We start from the raw sequence: 18,382 nt of genomic DNA on the forward strand, positions 1-18,382 counted from the left end.
TACCTGAGATGGCTCGCTCTGACCTGGTCACTTCTTTAAAGAACGAGACAAGTTCCCGTCTGCCTTAGTCAAATGGGACGGGCCATCCTGCTGTGTGACTGAGGTACACACTGTGAGGTACACACAGGCATGGATTTGCCTATAGAACAGCTATCCTGCCACATAGCACACTCTGGAATCACTAAAGGAGAATAGGAAGAACGCTGGTTGTTTAGTCAGAGAAGCAGCCCTTTCGGTTGCCTTGGTTGACCAAGGCTGTGGTTCTTCTAACTCCACAGCTGCTGCCCTACAAACCACAGGTGATCCGGGCCTTAGCCAAGCCCCTGGATGACAAGAAGAGACTGGTGCGCAAGGAGGCAGTGTCAGCCAGGGGAGAATGGTGAGTTTCTAAGTCGTGGATAAGATGGGATTGAAATGAGCCTCATTACTGATGCTGTCAACCACCTTTTTGCCGACAGGTTTCTGCTGGGGAGCCCTGGCAGCTGAGCCCTCGGTCCTGGCCCAGGCTGTTCTCACAGACAATCTAACTTGGAATTACTAACTATTGAGCCATCTTGCCCAAGGCAAGGAGACCACTGGCCTCCGATTGCCCCGCCCTGGGCCTCTGTTGCATGGCTATATAGGAAACACAGGAAGCCTGATTTCTAATGGATTTATAAAGTAACTGAGTGTGAGACTACTTGTGTTTGAGCAAAGATCTTGGTCTTAGGTCTCTTCCATTTATTTGGCAGAAAAAGGGAGATATGCTGCTGAAGGGTGAATGAATGCACATGAATGTGGCCCTGAGGACCAGGGATGATGGATGTGTGTGTACCTGCTGGAGAATAAAGATTTCTTTTGGTAATGGGGCTGTCAGATATTTCCTCTCCCCACATGTGCCTGACACATAACCGCAGCACCAGTGCATAAGCTATAGGAACGCTAATGACAGGGACTAGCCAAGAATTCTTCAGGGTATCCACCCCTCCAAGGAGAGCACAGGAAGCATGACCAGAACACCTACTTACTAGGTCTTGATCCTGACTTTTCCCATCCTTGCCCTAAAGAAAAGGCAATGAGGGGCGCCTGGGTGGCTCAGTCGGTTAAGCCTCCGACTTCGGCTCAGGTCAGATCTCACGTTCGTGGGTTCGAGCCTCGCGTCTCGCGTCGGGCTCTGTGCTGACAGCTAGCTCAGAGCCTGGAGCCTGCTTCCGGTCTGTGTCTCCCTCTCTCTCTGACCCTCCCCCTCTATGCTCTGTCTCTCTCTGTATCAAAAATAAATAAAACATTAAAAAAAAAACTTAAAAAAAAAAAAAGAAAAGGCAATGAAAAGCTATAGATCTTTAAAAATCAAATACCTTTATTTTTCACCTTCAGCAGCATGTGAGAAGTGGCAGTGACCTCAGCAGTAGGCCTGGTGTCTTTGCCCTGTTGAGGAGCCAGGATCTCCGTTCTACTGTGCAGGTGTTTTCTCAGACAGCACGTGGAAGAGATGGTAACCAACCCCAGTGCTGGAACCTGGAGGAGGTCAGGGTCAGCACCCGGCAAGGTTGCTAGCTGCCTAATCTCCAGTCTGGGGCTGGAACTTCAGTTTGCCTGAGCTGAGTAAAGGGACATCAAGTCCTGGGATTTCTCCACATCATGCCTGCTTTCTGGAGTGGCCAGGAGATTGGTCCTTGAGTTGTCCCTGCATGGTACTCTAAGGCAGGCCCACCGATTCTTTTTGCCCAAGGATTCCAAGAAGCTGTCCTTGGAGGCCCTTGAGACAATGCAGGAAGCAGAGTGGCACACAGGTTGTGACAGATATGATCCAGCTCACACTGCCATCACAGAGGCTGAGTGAGCAGTCACCCAGGGAGGGGGGTCCCAGGTCATTCCATTCCCGTGGGGCAGGTGACAGGAAGGCAACAGCACCCGAGTAAGCCAGTGCCTACAAGAGAAGATAGATCTCTGAGTTCCAAGAGTTCTTGATCTTCCTTCTTGATCCTCATTACTCAGCAAGGAGTCAAGGAAGGAATCCTGAAGCTACTTCAGCATTAATCCCAAAGGTAACAAAAGTTTAATATGTCCAAGCCTTTAGAGGCTTTAAGCTAAACCCCTGAGGGGTCACTGCAAGGAGTGACAGGCAGGAATGTAATGAAGATGGGAATAGGGGGAAGACAAGTACTTCTGGTCACTTAGTTATTACTGCCTTGGAGTTGCAATTTGAAAAGTGATCTAACCTGGTCTCTTGGGCTAAGGGAGCTAACTTTGTTTTTGTTTTAGGACCTCTGCTACAAATAGATTACTGCAATCCCATACATTGTTGGCTTGAGCTCCAGACACTGCCATACAAATGGGAGTAGATGGGTGGTCACCATATCCTACCTAGAGGTCCCTTACTGACCACTGCTTTCTCAGGATTCTGTTGTGTCATCTGTAAGCCTCGTGCACGTATACTGCACAGTTTTGGCCTTAAGCCCCTTTGGCTCAAATGAACAATGATCTCTACTCCCAGTCTAGATTTGTACTGTCCTGTATGGTAGCCACTGGCCACGTTGCATATTTAAACTAGTAAAAATAAAATTTAAAAAGTCAATTTGTGGGTGCATCAGCCATATTTCAAGTGTTCAGCAACCATATGTGGCTGGTGGCTATGTCTTACACAGTATAGGTACCAAACATTTCTTCTGTCCTCATAAAGAGTTCTGGTGGACAGTACTAGTCTAGATGTTCTACTTTACCTTCCTGTGTCCACACCCAGGAATACCTTCCAGTTGTCCAAGCAGCCATAGTTGTAATGATTCCTAAAAACCTAGAGCCAAGAGAAATAACAGGTTTCTACAAACTCCTTTTATTTAATTCCCCTCCTAATTTTTGAGCCTAAATTGGCTAGCTAAAGCTCAGCTAGGGATGCAGGATCAGTTACCCTCCACCCCAAGCCCTCAGCCCTACTCACTCTGCCCTTGGCCTGCAGCCGACGTCTCTCCTTCTTGTTGATGTGCCTTTCAATACTAGTCTCCCCTCGACTGATGAGAACAGCATGCCATACAGTTAGGGCACCCAAGGCAAGTGCTACAGAACTAAGAAAAGAGAAGCCAAGATTGGCAGGGAGCTGGGTTGTAGGGGGAGGCTACAAGTAGGTCTGAAATGGAGCTGAGCAATAATGATCAGCTGCTAGAGGCCTCTTTGCTGAAGTCCCAGCCCACATCCTAGGTGAGTTCTTACTTCACTACATCTATAGAAAGCATCAATGAAAATGCATCAACATGAGCTAAGAATAAATTATGTGGGAAGGAAGGTAGGGAAATTAAGTCTGCATTACTAATAACAATGTTCCATACTTCTTAAAATACCCATGCTTAGGAAAGTGCAGTGGGTAATGAAAACAGCAGGGTTAGAATGGCAGCATGCAATTCAGATGGCAGTTCTGTTCCCAGCTGTGTATCACACGCAACTCACTTCACCTCTCCTCTTTGGTTTTCCTCACCTGGAGGTAGGAGTTTAACTTACCTTGGCACGTAACACTCATGCTAGCATCCTTAGTATTCCCGGCCTCAAAAGGCTGAAGAAAATGAAGCACTGACTCTTTGCCAACCTAAGTTACGCTAAGAACAGCAGCAGATGACACAGGCATGGGTCCCTGCGTACGTGTGGGCACTGGAAAAGGTTTTTCTGAAGCTGTCCACCCCCCCATTTAAACTGTGACAAATGAGTGTTAAATACCTGCACAGGAACCAGAGGTAGACAAGACTCTTGTGAGTCACCCTTTCTCGGAAGGAAAAGGTGGGTGGTGGGGTCTGGTGATACGTCTAGAAAAAGAGAAGAGCAAGGTGGCTCATTTGCTCTGTTCATCTCCACCACAGTCCCCAGCACCTGCAGGCAGGGAAGTGACCCAAGCCCAGGATGAGAAAATAGGGAGTTAAGCCACAGAGCAGTCAGGGCAGCAGCCAGATGGGTGGGCCAAGCCCGGTGGCATCACCATGTGGACAAACACTGGGCAGAGCAGGTTTGGACAGGATGGCAAAGCACAGGAGGAGCTGACCCTGGGCCTTCAGGTTTGACAACACAAATGGGGCTCCAGGGGAAGCCATTCCACTCCCCAGCTAGAACTCCCTGTGTGGCTGCAATTCTCAAGAGAGGAGGCTGGGCCCAGGCCCAGAATGCAAGAACAAGCAAGGAGAACTGAGCTCCACTAAGGACTAAGATGACAGTAGAGGTCAAGTGGTATAATCGTGAGCCCAAGATCTCTCCAAATAAGGGGTCCTAACAGGTCCAGGAGAAGGCCTGGCATGGATGCAGAAAGACCAGGAGTGAAGGGTGATCAGACTGGCCCAGCCTGGTCCCTATCCCCTGGAACCCCATTACACAGACTAACACAGACTCCTTGCTGCTCAGGCCATCACCAAGGCAGAGTCCCTGCTCAGCCCAAAGAAGGTGATAATGGGATAGAGAGCCCAAGACTGTCACAAGCCAGGGACTTCCAGCTTGTCCCCAGGCCACTTAGTCCACCCATGGCTGACAGTCTGCCGGAATAGCCCTGATCCAGTCTCAAGAGGCCCTTCAGCCAGCCTCTCCAACTCCACTAGCAGGTGGGCCCCCGCTGCCTCAGCAACTCTGTACCCCCTGGCCTGAGCAGCAGGAGGCAGTGGTGTGGGGACGGCCCACCTGGTTGGCAACCGCCTGTAGTTTGTTCTTGTCGAGCTGTTTCATTTTCTAAGGGGATGGAAAACAGTGCTGGTTATACTCTCAGGCCTCTAGGGTAGGGGTGCTACCAGCCCCTCTCCTTAGGGACAGATTCCACACCCCAAAACTCTACTGAGTTGCCCTGCTCCTAGTTATGGGCTCACCTCAATGGCAGCATAAGCTTCCCGGAAAAGGTCCCAACTTCCATAGCTGCAGTAGACACAGCCCAGAGTCATGAAAAAGCAGAAAGAGAAGAAGTACCGATGGTTATAGTGGCCTACACAGTTGTTTAGCCAGGCTGGTGGGGAAGGATTAAGGACAAGATCAAACACACAGCTTCAGGTCTCTCTGGTTCATTCTTGCTTCGTGATGGCATCATCCAAGCACAGGGCCTCCAATCACCACGAACCATTTCCCAAAGCAGGAAAATATGGGACTATTTCCAGATGTTAAAGCTTTTCAGAGCCCTCACCAGTCCCATTGGGAAATCATGAAAACTGAAATCCTTCAGCAAACTGAATCTGCCAATACTTGAACCTAGCTGGTGTTAACCAACCATCTGCTGGGACAGCAGAAGGGGACCAATGGTTCTATCTGGCAGGCCCAGTGGACAATCTGAAGCCCAAACATCTCTTTCCATCCCACAAATGTTAGCATGACCATCTAGAACAGAAAGAACTGTTAGAAAAGAGGCTTGCTCCAAGAAGATGTGTCCCATAGAGCCTGTAAGCCTCCTGCTCCCCCAGGAGATGGCCAGTCCCCACCACTCCTAACTTTTCATGAGCCCAGTGTTCTTTGAGGGTGCCAGAGCCATGGTTGTGGCCCGCCACCCAGTGTAGGGCTCTGGAGCTAAAGAAGGCGGCCTCGTGCAGAAGAGATAATAAAAGGATACGGCAGTGATGATCCATCTTCAGCACACACCTGTGAGGGAGGGACACAGGCTCTGTTACGGTGGCCAAGGTTCTTGAGATGTCAGTGCCAATCCTTTCCTACAAGGACCAGCATCCTGCTGAGGTGGAAAGGGCACAGACTTTGAAGACAGCCAGGCCTTGCTTCAAACCCTGTTTCACTGGCTACATGATCTTGGACAAGGTTAACTCATCTCACTCAGTTTTCACAAGTGATGACAATACGTAACTCTGGACCATTCTGAGGACCAGGTGTCATGACATGAGGGCACCAAAGGCTTCAGCAAAAGGGCCAACCAAAGCTGGGGTTCACAGCGAGCAAAGCCAAGACCCACCTATTGCAGATGCTGCAGTGGTGTGTTCGAGCTGGCTTGGGGTAAATACACTTCTTACAGATGGAGACCGTTGCGACATCGTTCCTACCCTGTGCCAAGGCAGAAAAGCATCATGACAACTGTGGCAGCAAAGTTTTGCAACTCAAAAGATACCAAAGCACTCTCCCTCCCCACTCCTAGGACTGGCTCTCAAAGCCTGCAGCTCGCTCCCTCTGCATGCCCCTGTGGGGACCCACCTGGGGTGGGTATCCAGGAGGAGTGGTAATGGCCTGGTAGTAATGGAAGACGATGAGGATCAGATTCCAGTGGCTGTAGAAGAAGTGCCAGCAGAGCCGAGGCACTGAGTATGTTCGGAGGATGAGAGGCAGGACACACAGGTAGGCGATGGCCACAATGGAGCTGGTCAGCACAATCACTAACACCACGAACACCTGCCAACACCAGTGAGGTCAGGGAGACACAGTGAGAGGTTCCCAACACCAAGAGTAGACTCAGGGGGTTTCCCTGGGGTTGGGGGCTGATGCGGGTCCCAAACCCGGTGTGGGTCCATCAGATACATGTCCTTCTGCTACCCCAAAACGTCCCCTTTCCTGCTCCCCGGGCATCACTCACCACCCCACACCAACGGATCACGTTGTCCACCAGCCAGTAGATAGGCTCAAAGGCAGCATCGACAGCGGTGTCACTGCTACCAAAGGAGTTGTAGAGCAGGGAGCGCAGGCAGACCTTGCCATAGCGCCAGCGCTGTACCAGGCCCCGGAGCAGAGGTGGGCAGCGACGCCTGTAGCCCAGGAGCAGAAGCAGGCGCAGGCAGAGGCGGGCGGGGCCCAGCAGCAGGCTCCGCTGGCCCCGCATGGCTCCTAGGAGGACACACTATTGTGAGAAGCCACTCTGGTCCTGTCCCTCCCTACCCCACCAGGGAGGAGGCCCAGAGCACCAGCTTAAAGGCAAACACCTGAGGCCCAGCTGTGCCAGTCACCAGCTGTGGGTCAGGAAGATCACTCCACTTCTCTACAGAATGGGTGGTGCCAGTGTCCCAACCAGATTACATGGAGTAGGGCCTGGAGGTTCTGAGCCTGCAAAAATTCTACTTACATTACACCACTTGGGTGCACAGCAAATCCAAAAGGATGCACATCTAAAGTAAAGAGCCACCCACAGTAAAAGGCTGAGGGAAAGGCAGGCAGCTCCAAGCCAAAGCAAGGTCTTTGGAGTTCTCTGTGTAGACAGACCACTGGGTGGAGCACAGCTAACATGCACAAAGCTGCCACCGTGCCTCTGTGGGCGCACGCCCACCACAGCAGAGGATTCCCAGAGTATCCCGCCTTCTCTAGCCCATTGACCTACCTCCTAAAAATTGCTCTTCACCAAGGAATGGAGGAATGGCCAGTGGGGGAGTGAATACATTGCATGGGGATCCTACAGCTAGATCTTCCCTGGTGCTGAGTCTTAGCAAAAGATATTCCTCTTCCTTACTTCCTCTGAGCTGATGTTACAGGCCACCAGACCCAACCTGGTAGCATGAGAGTCCCTGTCTTCCGTCAGGACACCTCAGCTACCCTCTGCATGACATAAGATGCTCTGTCTCCAATTCCAGTCCGAGCCCCACGCCAATGACACAAAAGCCATGAAAACTTCAGGTGTTTATAGCAGAATAACACCACAGGCATGAGACACTGGTAGTGGGCGGGGGTCCTTCCTGCTGTGGCTCATGAAGCCCACAGAGCCTACCCTCTCAGTGGGGAGTCTCCCCTGTCCAAATCTAGTCGCACAAATCTCTGCAGCTGCTGCCCTTGGCCCCAGGATTCCCAACCAGCCTTCCCAGCTGTGCAAATGCCTTCTTCTGCTCTGTGATTTCTACCTCACACAACAGCCATGGGAGGTCAGCTGCCCAGGTAATGTCCAGAACAAAAGTCATGGACTCCTTTGATGATAGTCTCATCAATTCTCCAGATTAAAGCCCTTACCAGAAAATAAATTATCTGATTTCCTTCTAGGGCTACTGTGTCCTCAGCAACTCCACTGACTTATTTAAAAGGCAGCTCAAAACCCAACAGAAACTGGAGGAGACTGCTCAACTGCAGGGACGGTTTCAGTTCAGTAACCGGAGCAAGGTGCTCTCCTTGCACACTGGCTTATCACAAGAAGCCTTTCAAAGAAAACTTTATTACCTCCTTCCACAAGTTCTGTGAATGACCTAAGGCAAAGAGGAATCCAGCAGACAGGACCAACAGAGAATGAGAAGATGATTCAGTAAGGACCTACTCTCAGCGTCAGGATAAAGGAACTGGCCATTCCCTCACCTATTATTAGGAGCTAAGAGAATTAAGAAGTGCAGAAAGGGAGAAAGTAAAAACCCACCCTTCCTCAAACTTCCCCTGAGTTGGAGTCCTATTGCTTAGAACAACAATATAGCTTGAAGCATGAATTTTCCTTTTTTTTCCTTTTAGGTTTAATTCATTTATTTTGAGAAGAGAGGGAGAGAAATCCCAAGCATGCTCCACACTGTCAGTAAAGAACCCAAGGCGGGGCTCAAACTCACAAACCATGAGATTATGACCTGAGCTGAAACCAAAAGTCAGACACTTAGCCAACTGAGCCACCCAGGCGCCCCTTGAAACATGATTTTTCAAAATAGTGTACAGCCACAGTCAAATGTAAGAGTGAGCCAAAAATTTTACCTCACAACAAATCCAAGTGACTTGGCCTCTCCACACCATTGTTCATTCCCTTATGGGGGCTAATGGAATGTTTTTTTCCTATTTGCTAAAATAATTTTTATAGCAATAGTTTGAAAATACGATGCATTCCTCACCTGTTAATAAACATAAATTATATGCCATCTCTCCTGTCTCCAAAAACAAGAAACATTCCTTTTCAGATTCTCCACCTTTCATATTGTTCTCAACCACCTCCGGAATTCCCAACTCTATAGGAAATGCCTGCCTCAAGGACTAGACTTACCAACTCTCATCCATCCCATAAGTTAATTACTTAGGGTTCAATTCTGCCCTTAGGTAGTGCTGTGACCTTGGGCACATCACCCAACCTTGTTGGGATTCAATTTCCTTGCGTTTCCATTCATTGACAGGGTAGAGTCAAATGCTAAGGTCCCTTCCAGCTCTAACCCTTTAAGACTCTATGTATACACTGGGTTAAGGTATAAATGAAATGGTTACAAATGCTTAGCACAATACCTGGCTCACAGAAATATTCAATAAGTACTTGCTGAATGAACGGAGGATGCAGAAATGGTGAGGTTGGTCAGAGGTCTATCTGTGCTACAAACGGCAGCAAGTGCACTCCTGCCAATGCGGAAACACTAAATAAGTATCTGCTACTATCATCCTTCATGATCAGTAAAGAGAAATGGAAACCATTGTTAGAATCACAGCACTTAAGAGCTTAAACGGATTTTATAAAACAAATCCAATCAAAAATGAACCCAAACACGTAAACCGAAAGTTTGTAGAGCTACAGATCAGATCTGAATGAAGAGTCTAGAGCCAACCCCTTCCCGCTCATTTTAGCTAGTGGGGGTTAGGAGGTGTGGAGATGCCAGGGAAGAGATGTGTGGTCCATGGGGACACACTTGAACATACAGAGTTCTTCGTTTCTCAGGAAACTGAACCAAAGCAGAATTCAAAAAATTGTGTGGTTCGGTGTATGTTGTGGCAGGGGTGAGGAAAGAGTATGAACATGGGAGTAAACAGAGCAAAGCAGAACTTCCCTATCACCCCAAGCACAAGCCCTTAGCACTCTGGTCCCTCAGTAGTAATCACAGACCACAGGGAAGGCTGCCACCAGATTAGAGGGGATTGAAGGCCACAGCACTCCCCTCTTTCCAAGGCTCTAAATAACCATCTATTTTCCAAGGGGAAACTGGATTCGTGGGGGCCGGAGGGTTTACACAGGCAGGGACATATTCCAAAGCCACCAAAAGGCAAGGAAAACTGAAATGAAAGTCGTAGCAAACCTCAACTGGACACAGATGCTGCTCTCAGGATGTCTGCTTTCTTAAGCAATACTTGTCAATCTTCAGTAAGAGCAGCATTCTATTAGTGTGCAGACTTTCGTTCCAGACTAACATGCTTGAAAAAGTTAAGGACGGGCCCACAGGACCTGAGGTCCGCTTGAGGATCCGACCGCAAGATCTGAAGCTGCAGTCACAAAAAGGCTTTATTTCTGAACGCGGGTGGCGTGATCAAAGTGCGATAGACTGGAAGTAAAAAACAACAAATTTGGGTTCCGGTTTGGGCTCTACCTTGAACTACCTTCAAGGATCCTGGACAAGTTAAATCCTATCTCTGGATCTGAGTTTCCAAATCTGTGAAATGGGCAAGTTGGGTTGGCCTCCTTCCATGCTCCATGCGTTACAGCTGCCCGGAGGGTGCGCTCCGCCAGGCAGGGCACGGCTGTGCAGGGCGGGGCAAGGAGAGAACAGGAACCCGGGGTGACGAAAAGGCCCCGCACGGGGCCGACCCTAGAAAAAAAAGGGCAAGACTGGGGAGCAAAGTCCGCGGCTCCGCTCTTACCTGCCTACGGCCGCCTCCCCAGTCAGCCAAATGGAACCCCGCAGCCTCCGCCGCCGCTCACTGCCAACCCCTCCAGCTCTGCAACCCGGCCGGGCCCGGCTCAGTCCAACCAACCATCGTCCGCCAACCCCAGCACCAGCCTGCAGACTGGGACCCGCCGCGAGCCCATCCTGGACCACAGGCGCAAGCGCAAGCGCAGGCGGTCCGGAGCCCCGCCCCCGGACTCGCCCCGGGGTAACCTGGGAAATAAAGGTTTCCGGAGGCTCCGATGATCACGTGACAAGTCGTACCAATTGACGCGTTTTTTACTGCAGAACGGCTCCTGGACTTTAGCCAATAAGAAGTCGACCTCGTTTCCCTCCAGTGGCAGTCATGGCGCCACCCGTGAGGTACTGCATTCCGGGTAAGTGTGCGGGCCCAGAGCGAAATCTGCGTGAGACAGAGGCAGGAAGGCTAGATGGCTACCACCTTTTGGGCACCCGTGAGTGATGCAGCGTTTTTCTTCAGGCGAACGTCTGTGTAACTTGGAGGAGGGCAGCCCGGGCAGCGGCACCTACACCCGCCACGGCTACATCTTTTCGTCGCTTGCTGGCTGCCTGACTAAGAGCAGCGACAACGGAGCGGTAAAGGGGGCCACTTCTCATTTCCTCCTTCTCTTCCTTTCTTTTAAGGCGTCTTCTGCTTTGCGGACGCGTCTTTAGTGCCTCAGCAGTAGGACAGCTGGTCCCCGAGTTATCTTCCGGCTGAGGTCGCCACTGCTGGGCACTCAGATGCGTTGGTGTCGCTTGGTTATATTGCTGACACTCGCAGAAGGTGGTCAGGGGCCGAGCAGAGGCAGGCTCAGCCCTGCAGCGAGCTGAATCTTGTCCGAACGTCGCCTGCCGCTCCGGCTTCATTTTGCACTGCTATCCCCTCACTCCCTACAGTGTAGTCTACACTGGCTTCTCTGACTGTAGCTAATGGGCTCAGCTCTCTCCTGCCACGGAGCGTTTGTACGCACACCGTCTGTTTGGAACACGCTCATCCCCTCAGCCTATTTACATCTACTTACCCTTCAGATAGCTTCTCTAGCATCACTTTTTCAGAGACGCTCTCCTCGACTCACTAGTCAGGGATAGTTTTGTGCGTTTTTGTTTTGTGTTTTGTGAAACGTTCACAGAGGACTAAATTTCTTTCCTTCCGTGCCTTTATCTCTGCATATAATGAGACCCTCAGGTACATGTTCCACGAAAGCAAGCCTCACTACCGTACCTTTAGTGCCTAGCACAAAGCAAATGCTCAATAAATGTTTGTTGAATGCCTGATACTGCCCTCCCTAGCTCCAGAGGCTCATCCAGGACTAGCTCAGGTTCAGATAAACAGTTTTTGAAGGAGCAGCTTAAAGACAGATAGCACATAGGGACGCCTGGGTGGTTCAGTCGGTTGAGTGTTGTATTCTTGATTTCGGCTCAGGTCATGATCTTACATTTCCTGGGTTCAGGCCCCTCATCGGGCTCTGTACTGGCAGCAAAGAGCCTGCTTGGGATTTCTCTCTCTCTCTCCCTGTTTCTCTGCCCCTCCCTGCTCACACATGCTTTTTCTCTCTCAATAAATAAATATTAAAAGAAAAAAAGACCAGTAGCATAGTGGAAAAAGGATTCAGAATTAGAACACTTGGGTACTGACTATCTAGACCTTGATTCTCCTCTAGGTTAGAAACTTGAACTCTGATTTTTAGGTTCTCCCTCTTATGTAAAATGAGAGACATTTCATTCAATTAATTTTGAGAATGTCTTTAACATGTTAATTTTTTTAATGTTTATTTATTTTTGAGAAAGAGGTGAGTGGGAAAGGGGCAGAGAGAGAGGGAGACAATCTGAAACAAGCTCCAGGCTCTGAGCTGTCAGCACAGAGCCCAATGTGGGGCTCAAACTCACAAACTGTCAGATCATGATCTGAGCTGAAATCGGACGCTTAACCAACTGAGCCACCCAGGTGCCCCTTTAACATTTCCAAATTTGTTCATTTCATAGAAATAGATCTCTATTGAGCATTTTCATGTGCCAAGCACAGTGTTGACCTCTAGAGAAATGGTAATGAGACAAATACACATGGTTCCTGATATCAAGGGATGCAGACAAAAATTGTGAACAGGTAAATGTTCAAATGAGTGTATGGCTGCATATGTGATGACTGCTTTGAAAGACTATTGCAGGTTATGGTGAAAGTATGTAATAGACAGATCCACCCTAGTCAGCAGAAGTGATGTTTAACCTGAATCTAAAGGATAAGTAAGAGTTAGTTGGGTGGGGAGAGCACAGTCTTGATAGAAAAAAACAGGTTGAATAGAAATCCTGACATGGGAAAATATTTAACGAGTTAAACCGAAAGAAGCCCAGGGAACTAAAGCATAGTGAACAAGGGAGAGATTAATAAAAGATGAGGCTCGAGAGAGCTGTCTTACAGTAACAGCCAATACCATGCCCAAGGAGAAAACTACAAGTGTTCCCTTAAAATAACATTAACCAAGTACAGCCATTATTATATTAACATTTATTTGGAAATTCTAGCCAGTACAATAAAATGAGAAAGAGAAGGACATAGTATAACTTTGGAGGAAAGAGTCAAGTCATCCATGATTACAGATAATTGGTTATATTCCAAGAAAATCACCAAAAAACTTGTTAGAACCTGTCTGAAATGATCGGATTATATATTCTAACAGCATCCTTCCAATGGTCCCTTGACCCTCCTATCGCCTAAGATTTTTAAGGCCATCTGTTCTGAGCACAAATGAGTCTGTGGTCCACCTGTCCTCATGCCCTCAGCTGTGGACCAAGCCATCCCTACATTACTCCTAAGCCACAGATACCTTTACGCAAGGCCTAGCCAGGATACTCACATCTTATTGTTCTTTCTGTAGCTTCCTGTCATTTCTGTGATGAGAGAAACAGAATCCCAATTACTGCCAGATGTGGGAGCTATTGTAACCTGTAAGGTAAGTTGGTCTTAACCTCCCTGCTTAGGAAACCTGTTTAGTGGTGAAATCATGATCACTGTAGAACCGCGCTATCTAATATGAGAACCACTAACCCTATATGGCCATTTACATTGAAATGAACTAAAATTAAAAATACGTTTTCTCTGTCTCACTAGCCACATATAGTTAACAGCTGCCCTATTGGCCAGCACAGAGCACTACTATCATCACAGTGTTACCTAGAAAGTTCTGGAATAATGATCAAGACAGCCAAGTTCAGGCACGCATAGTTCTTTCACTGAGCTGATTCCCTGAGTGTGCAGTTTAGGAAACAGATGCCAAAGGGTTAGAAGGAGGCCTGTTTTTTAACATCTGGAAACTGAGATCTTTTTCTGCAAAGAAGCAAAAGACCTTATACTCTCACATTCCTGTTAAATTTCAGGTCTTTTAGGGTGTTTCAGGGGAACTAAAATTGAGGCTGTACTGATCAGTAACTGTAATCATCCCCATCTTCTGCAGGTTTAATTAATTTGTAGCTCGTAGTTGCTTTCCTTATAAATTGCTCTAGCAGAAAATGTGTGTGTTATTCTGAATATAACTGAAGAGGCAATGATCCAAATATTGTGCAGTAGCTGAAATCTATACTTAAATTCTGTCCACTCCACAGGGCACTTAGTAAGATCTGTTTAAGGTCTATATTTGCTATAATGCTCTGTGTCTATTTATGTTAGTCTTCTGTATTTTTCTTTTTATTATTATTTTTTTTACATTTATTTATTTTTGAGAGACAGAGAGAGAGCATGAACAGGCGAGGAGCGGAGAGAGAAAGAGACACAGAATCTGAAGCAGGCTCCAGGCTCTGAGCTAGTGGTCAGCACAGAGCCCACCACGGGGCCTGAACCCACAAACCATGAGATCATGGCCTGAACCGAAGTAGGACGCTCAACCGACTGAGCCACCCAGGCGCCCCCTTCTGTATTTTTCAAGATCTATTCCATATTTCATTGGACGCCCACAGTAACTCTATTAGGTGGCCAGAGTGACTCTCATTCCACTAGATATGTATAATTTATGCAGAGTTAAGTAAAGGTCACCTTATCTTAAATTCTGTAATTAGTAAGGTTGCTTGGACTAAAATCCTGCTAATTCCTACTTTCCTGCCGCCTCCTTGCGCTGACAGCTGCACAGACTCTAATGCTGATCTGTTCTCTGTCCCACAGGTCTCTAGCATCAATTCACGCTTTGCCAAAGTGCACATCCTATATGTGGGGTCCACACCACTTAAGAACTCTTTTCGAGGAACTATCCGGTAAGAAGTATTCGTGTCTTCACATTTGCCACAGCACCCAGAATGAGATAGGAGAGTACAGGGGACTGAAATTTTTAGGAACCATTATAGTTCCTATACCTGCCTCTCTCTTCTTTGTGCTTTGATTCTCTCCAAGTAGTGTCCAGAAAAAATGTTATAATGTATGAACTAGGTCAAAACAAAAATATGAACAAGATCAGGATTTAAGTTTTTTCTTTAATGTTTATTTATTTTTGAGAGAGAGAGAGCATGAGCAGAGAAGGGACAGAGAGAGAGGGAGATACAGAATCTGAAAGCAGGCTCCAGACCCTGAGCTGTCAGCACAGAGCCCAACGAAAGCTCAAACCCACGAACTGTGAGATCATGATCTGAGCTGAAGTCGGACTCCTAAGCAACTGAGCCACTCAGACTCGCCTTTTTATTTTTTTTTAATGTTTATTTAATTTTGAGAGAGAGAGAGAGAGACAGAGTGGGAGTGGGAGAGAAGCAGAGAGAGGGGGCGATACAGAATCTGAAGTAGGCTCCAGGCTCTGAGCTGTCAGCACAGAGCCCAATGTGGAGCTTGAATCCATGAACTGTGAGATCATGACCTGAGCCAAAGTTGGCTGCTTAACCAACTGCGCCACTCAGGCGCCCCCACTCAAAAATAATATATTTTAAAAAAAGAAATGTTTAGTGGGTGAAATAGATTTTTTTTTTCCTTTTAGGTTTTTGAGAAGGGACAAACAATTCTTGTGAGCTAGATAATTTAACTTCTGAGGCTCTTTCCACCCTCAGGATTGCATGTGGTTCTATAGTGCTTCTGTTCAAGCTCCCCTAAGGCAGCAAAGTTCCTTATCCTCTCCGGCCAAATCTGGTCTGCTTTTTCTAGTCCGAGGTATTGCTGCTGCTGCTCTGTCTGACCCCAGAATGGGAATGTGGTTTTCTCTGGGTGAGGACTGGATGGCTTCCACCCTGCTTGCTTCTCTGGGTGGCATTTGGTTTCCAGTTATCACTTGTTCTGTCTACTTTTGTAGCTCTTGTCTACTAGAATTTTGTAGGGTAATTCTTTCTCTATCTTTCTCATAGATCATTTATCTTTCTGTTAATTCTTCTTTACAGCAAGGAAGATGTTCGAGCTACTGAAAAAGACAAGGTTGTTGGTTGGTTCTTTTTTTTTTTCCTTTCCTCTTTCTCTCTCATGGCTTTAGGAGTCTCGGTCCTTTCAAATTATTCTAGTGAATTGCAAACATCTGTGGGAATGTTAATCCAAAGATCCAAGGAATTTGTTTCCTACTGGAATGTGTGGAATTCACCTCACTGTCCTTTTCCTCTCCGTCGGAGTTTTGTTTGCTCTGTTGATCAGAGGGGGCTAGTTTACACCTTTGAAACCAGATGTTTATTCATTGTTATTCTCTCAGATTTACTCTGGATCCTTTCAGAGCCAACTATAGTACTTCTTGTCCAAGTCAGATTCCTGATCAGGTTACTAAATTAAAAATCATTCATTTATGTGACAATGCTATAGAAGCAATAAAAGTTGTCAATTGACTTTACTAATGATTACTTCTACCCTGTGGAATTAGAAAATATATTGGCTTTACCAAAGGGTCTAATAGTTTCATGTGGATCTGATACAGAGCTTTCACTTAACATTCCTGTTCTTTGTTTACAGGTTGAGATTTATAAGAGTTTCCGCCCAGGTGACATTGTCCTGGCCAAAGTGGTATCCTTTATTCCTAGCAGTCTTGTGCACCTTTGTCAAGACAAGAAGTAGAAGTGGAAAGCAACCCAAGTGGTTGTGGGAGGGAAGACTTAAAACCCCTCATTTTCCTTAACCGGTGTTATGTGCCTAGATCTCGCTGGGTGACGCACAGTCCAACTACCTCCTGACCACTGCTGAAAATGAGCTTGGGGTAGTGGTGGCCCACAGTGAGTCGGGTGAGTTTGTCCATGCTTCCACATGCTTACCTTTCCCTGGGAGCTATGGTTTGGGATCAATCCACTGTTTTCTCTCATTCCCTTTGTTTTTTAATTATCTAGGCAGCGATACGAGTGCTGATGCTTACTACTGAGATTGGAATGATTCTCCTTGTATAATTTAAAGGCGGGGACTCACTGCCTAAGTCAGTGGAATAAACCAGGCTTTTTCTGTATGCGGTCAGGTTCACTAGGTAGCTTGGTGACACTTCAGTTCATAAGCAGCTGAAAAGTGAAGGGTCTTAAGCAGACATTTGGGTCCCAGCTCCAACACCAGCTCTTACCTTCCAGGTGTCCAGATGGTTCCCATTAGCTGGTGTGAGATGCAGTGCCCTAAGACTCACACTAAAGAATTCCGGAAAGTGGCCCGAGTACAGCCTGAATTCTTGCAGACCTAAGAAGCTACATTTTACCCCCCAGGGAGGGGTAAGCTGTTTCCAAGAGGATGTGTGTGAACCCAACATCAGGATGCCACGGTCTTTATTCACATACCTTGGGTTGGCCAACAACCACCTTTAGAAATATCTACCAGCAACTTTAACTGTCCGAATATTTTTCTAAGGAATCTTGCAATGGATTTCGTTCTCTTGAGTGATCACTTTCTCTTTTGGAGGTGCCAGCAAATGAACTGTATAATGTTGGAAGTAATCTGTTCCTTCTGACAGTCTTACAAATACATATTTTTTGTGTGACAAAACATTTTTACTAAAAGTATTTTATGTTTTCTCTTGTCTTGAGTAGAGAAAGGAATCTTAAAAGCATCATGACATGGGGCACCTGGGTGGCTCAGTGTGTTAAGCATCCAACTCTTGGTTTTGGCTCAGGTCATGATCTCCCAGTTTGTGAGTTCGAGCCCCACATTGAGCTCTGTGCTGACAGCTCAGAGTCTGCTTGAGATTCTCGCCTTCTCAAAATAAATAACAAAAAAAATTTTTTTAATAAGTAAATAAAAATCATCATGACATTTAAAGCATGGATTTGCCTGGTTGTATCTGTTAAATGACGTGTGTCAAGTGCTTGCTTACTCTGGAAAGGCCTCATCTCAAGGTTTTTTTGGGGGTTTTTTTGGTTTTTTTTTAATATATGTTCCTTTTTAAGCACTTCTGCTTATTGAGTACTTACTATGTGCCAGGCACTGGGTCAAGCAAGTACTCTACATACATCCCCTCATTTAAAGAGATTATGGCTTAGTAAATTACTAAGGGTGCATGTGAATAGTTCTGAAAGTAGTTAGGTAAATACAGTATTACTGAGTACTCCAGGAAATGCTTGTTAAATCTAAATTGAAAAGAGGGTCAGAAAGGGGCGCCTGAGTGGCTTAGTTGGTTAAGCATCCAACTTCAGCTCAGGTCATGATCTCACGGTTTGTGGGTTCGAGCCCCACGTTGGGCTCTGTGCTGACAACTAGCTCAGAGCCTGGAGTGTGTCTTCAGATCCTGTGCCTCCTTTTCTCTCTTCCCCTCCCCCACTCACTCTGTCTCTCTCTTTCTCAAAAATAAAAACATTTTAAAAAACTAAAAAAAAAAAAAAAAAAGGTCAGAACACTGTTTTGTGAGGTGACCAGGAAAGATTTGTGACGTGAAGTAAAAGGAACTGAAGAACTTAGGTAGTGAAATGAAGACATTGAAGGCAGACAGAGAAACTTAAGCAAAGTGCAGAAGCAGAAATGAACATGCAGGCTTGGGGACGAGGAAGGGATGAGGGTTAAGTATGGACAAACTCAGAGGGAACAG

At 47.0% G+C, this 18,382-nt stretch overlaps 3 protein-coding genes across 7 annotated transcripts in view; 2 read left to right on the plus strand and 1 right to left on the minus strand.

Annotated features, from left to right (window-relative positions):
- The window catches only part of LOC115284803 (MMS19 nucleotide excision repair protein homolog), a 33,392-nt gene extending 32,548 nt beyond the window's left edge, over positions 1-844 (plus strand). For all 3 annotated transcript variants that reach the window (XM_029931284.1, XM_029931285.1, XM_029931286.1), the window contains 2 exons: positions 279-379; positions 459-844. In XM_029931284.1, the coding sequence (XP_029787144.1) occupies positions 279-379; positions 459-486 (129 nt within the window). In that variant the 3' untranslated portion in view covers positions 487-844. The remainder of the gene's footprint in view (positions 1-278; positions 380-458) is intronic.
- A 473-nt stretch (positions 845-1,317) lies between these two features.
- Positions 1,318-10,648, minus strand: LOC115284796 (palmitoyltransferase ZDHHC16-like). Its single transcript, XM_029931277.1, has 12 exons — positions 10,537-10,648; positions 10,162-10,370; positions 6,500-6,747; positions 6,124-6,318; positions 5,888-5,976; positions 5,537-5,565; positions 4,809-4,942; positions 4,627-4,674; positions 3,685-3,770; positions 2,918-3,041; positions 2,729-2,773; positions 1,318-1,909 (listed from the first exon to the last, which is right to left on the minus strand). The coding sequence occupies exons 3-12, from the start codon at positions 6,740-6,742 to the stop codon at positions 1,679-1,681; spliced, it is 1,224 nt and encodes a 407-aa protein (XP_029787137.1). The 5' UTR covers positions 6,743-6,747; positions 10,162-10,370; positions 10,537-10,648; the 3' UTR covers positions 1,318-1,678.
- Positions 10,649-10,720: 72 nt separating this feature from the next.
- LOC115284797 (exosome complex component CSL4) lies at positions 10,721-17,348 on the plus strand. Of its 3 annotated transcripts, none has more exons than XM_029931278.1 (8): positions 10,721-10,825; positions 10,930-11,045; positions 13,325-13,399; positions 14,602-14,690; positions 15,792-15,825; positions 16,345-16,395; positions 16,526-16,610; positions 16,941-17,348. In XM_029931278.1, exons 1-8 carry the CDS (start codon positions 10,795-10,797, stop codon positions 17,045-17,047), a joined length of 588 nt encoding a protein of 195 aa, XP_029787138.1. In that variant the 5' UTR covers positions 10,721-10,794; the 3' UTR covers positions 17,048-17,348. The 3 variants fall into 3 exon arrangements, with proteins under 3 accessions (XP_029787138.1, XP_029787139.1, XP_029787140.1); XM_029931279.1 differs by lacking the exon at positions 16,941-17,348 and adding an exon at positions 16,713-16,927; XM_029931280.1 differs by lacking the exons at positions 10,721-10,825; positions 10,930-11,045 and having other exon boundaries at positions 15,792-15,832.
- Positions 17,349-18,382: the final 1,034 nt, after the last annotated feature.

This window comes from Suricata suricatta, unplaced genomic scaffold, assembly GCF_006229205.1.
Source record: "Suricata suricatta isolate VVHF042 unplaced genomic scaffold, meerkat_22Aug2017_6uvM2_HiC HiC_scaffold_21, whole genome shotgun sequence".
Taxonomy (NCBI): Eukaryota; Metazoa; Chordata; class Mammalia; order Carnivora; family Herpestidae; genus Suricata; species Suricata suricatta.

Coding starts and splice junctions, on each gene's coding strand:
- LOC115284796 (XM_029931277.1), bottom strand. CDS start 6,742: ATGCGGGGCCAGCGGAGCCTGCTGCTGGGCCCCGCCCGCCTCTGCCTG. Junction 4,943..5,536: donor GAAGATGGATCATCACTGCC/GTATCCTTTTAT, acceptor CTTCCCCACCAG/CCTGGCTAAACAACTGTGTA. Junction 1,910..2,728: donor GCTGCTTGGACAACTGGAAG/GTATTCCTGGGT, acceptor CTTCTCTTGTAG/GCACTGGCTTACTCGGGTGC.
- LOC115284797 (XM_029931278.1), top strand. CDS start 10,795: ATGGCGCCACCCGTGAGGTACTGCATTCCGG. Junction 11,046..13,324: donor AGAGCAGCGACAACGGAGCG/GTAAAGGGGGCC, acceptor TTCTTTCTGTAG/CTTCCTGTCATTTCTGTGAT. Junction 16,396..16,525: donor ACATTGTCCTGGCCAAAGTG/GTATCCTTTATT, acceptor TTATGTGCCTAG/ATCTCGCTGGGTGACGCACA.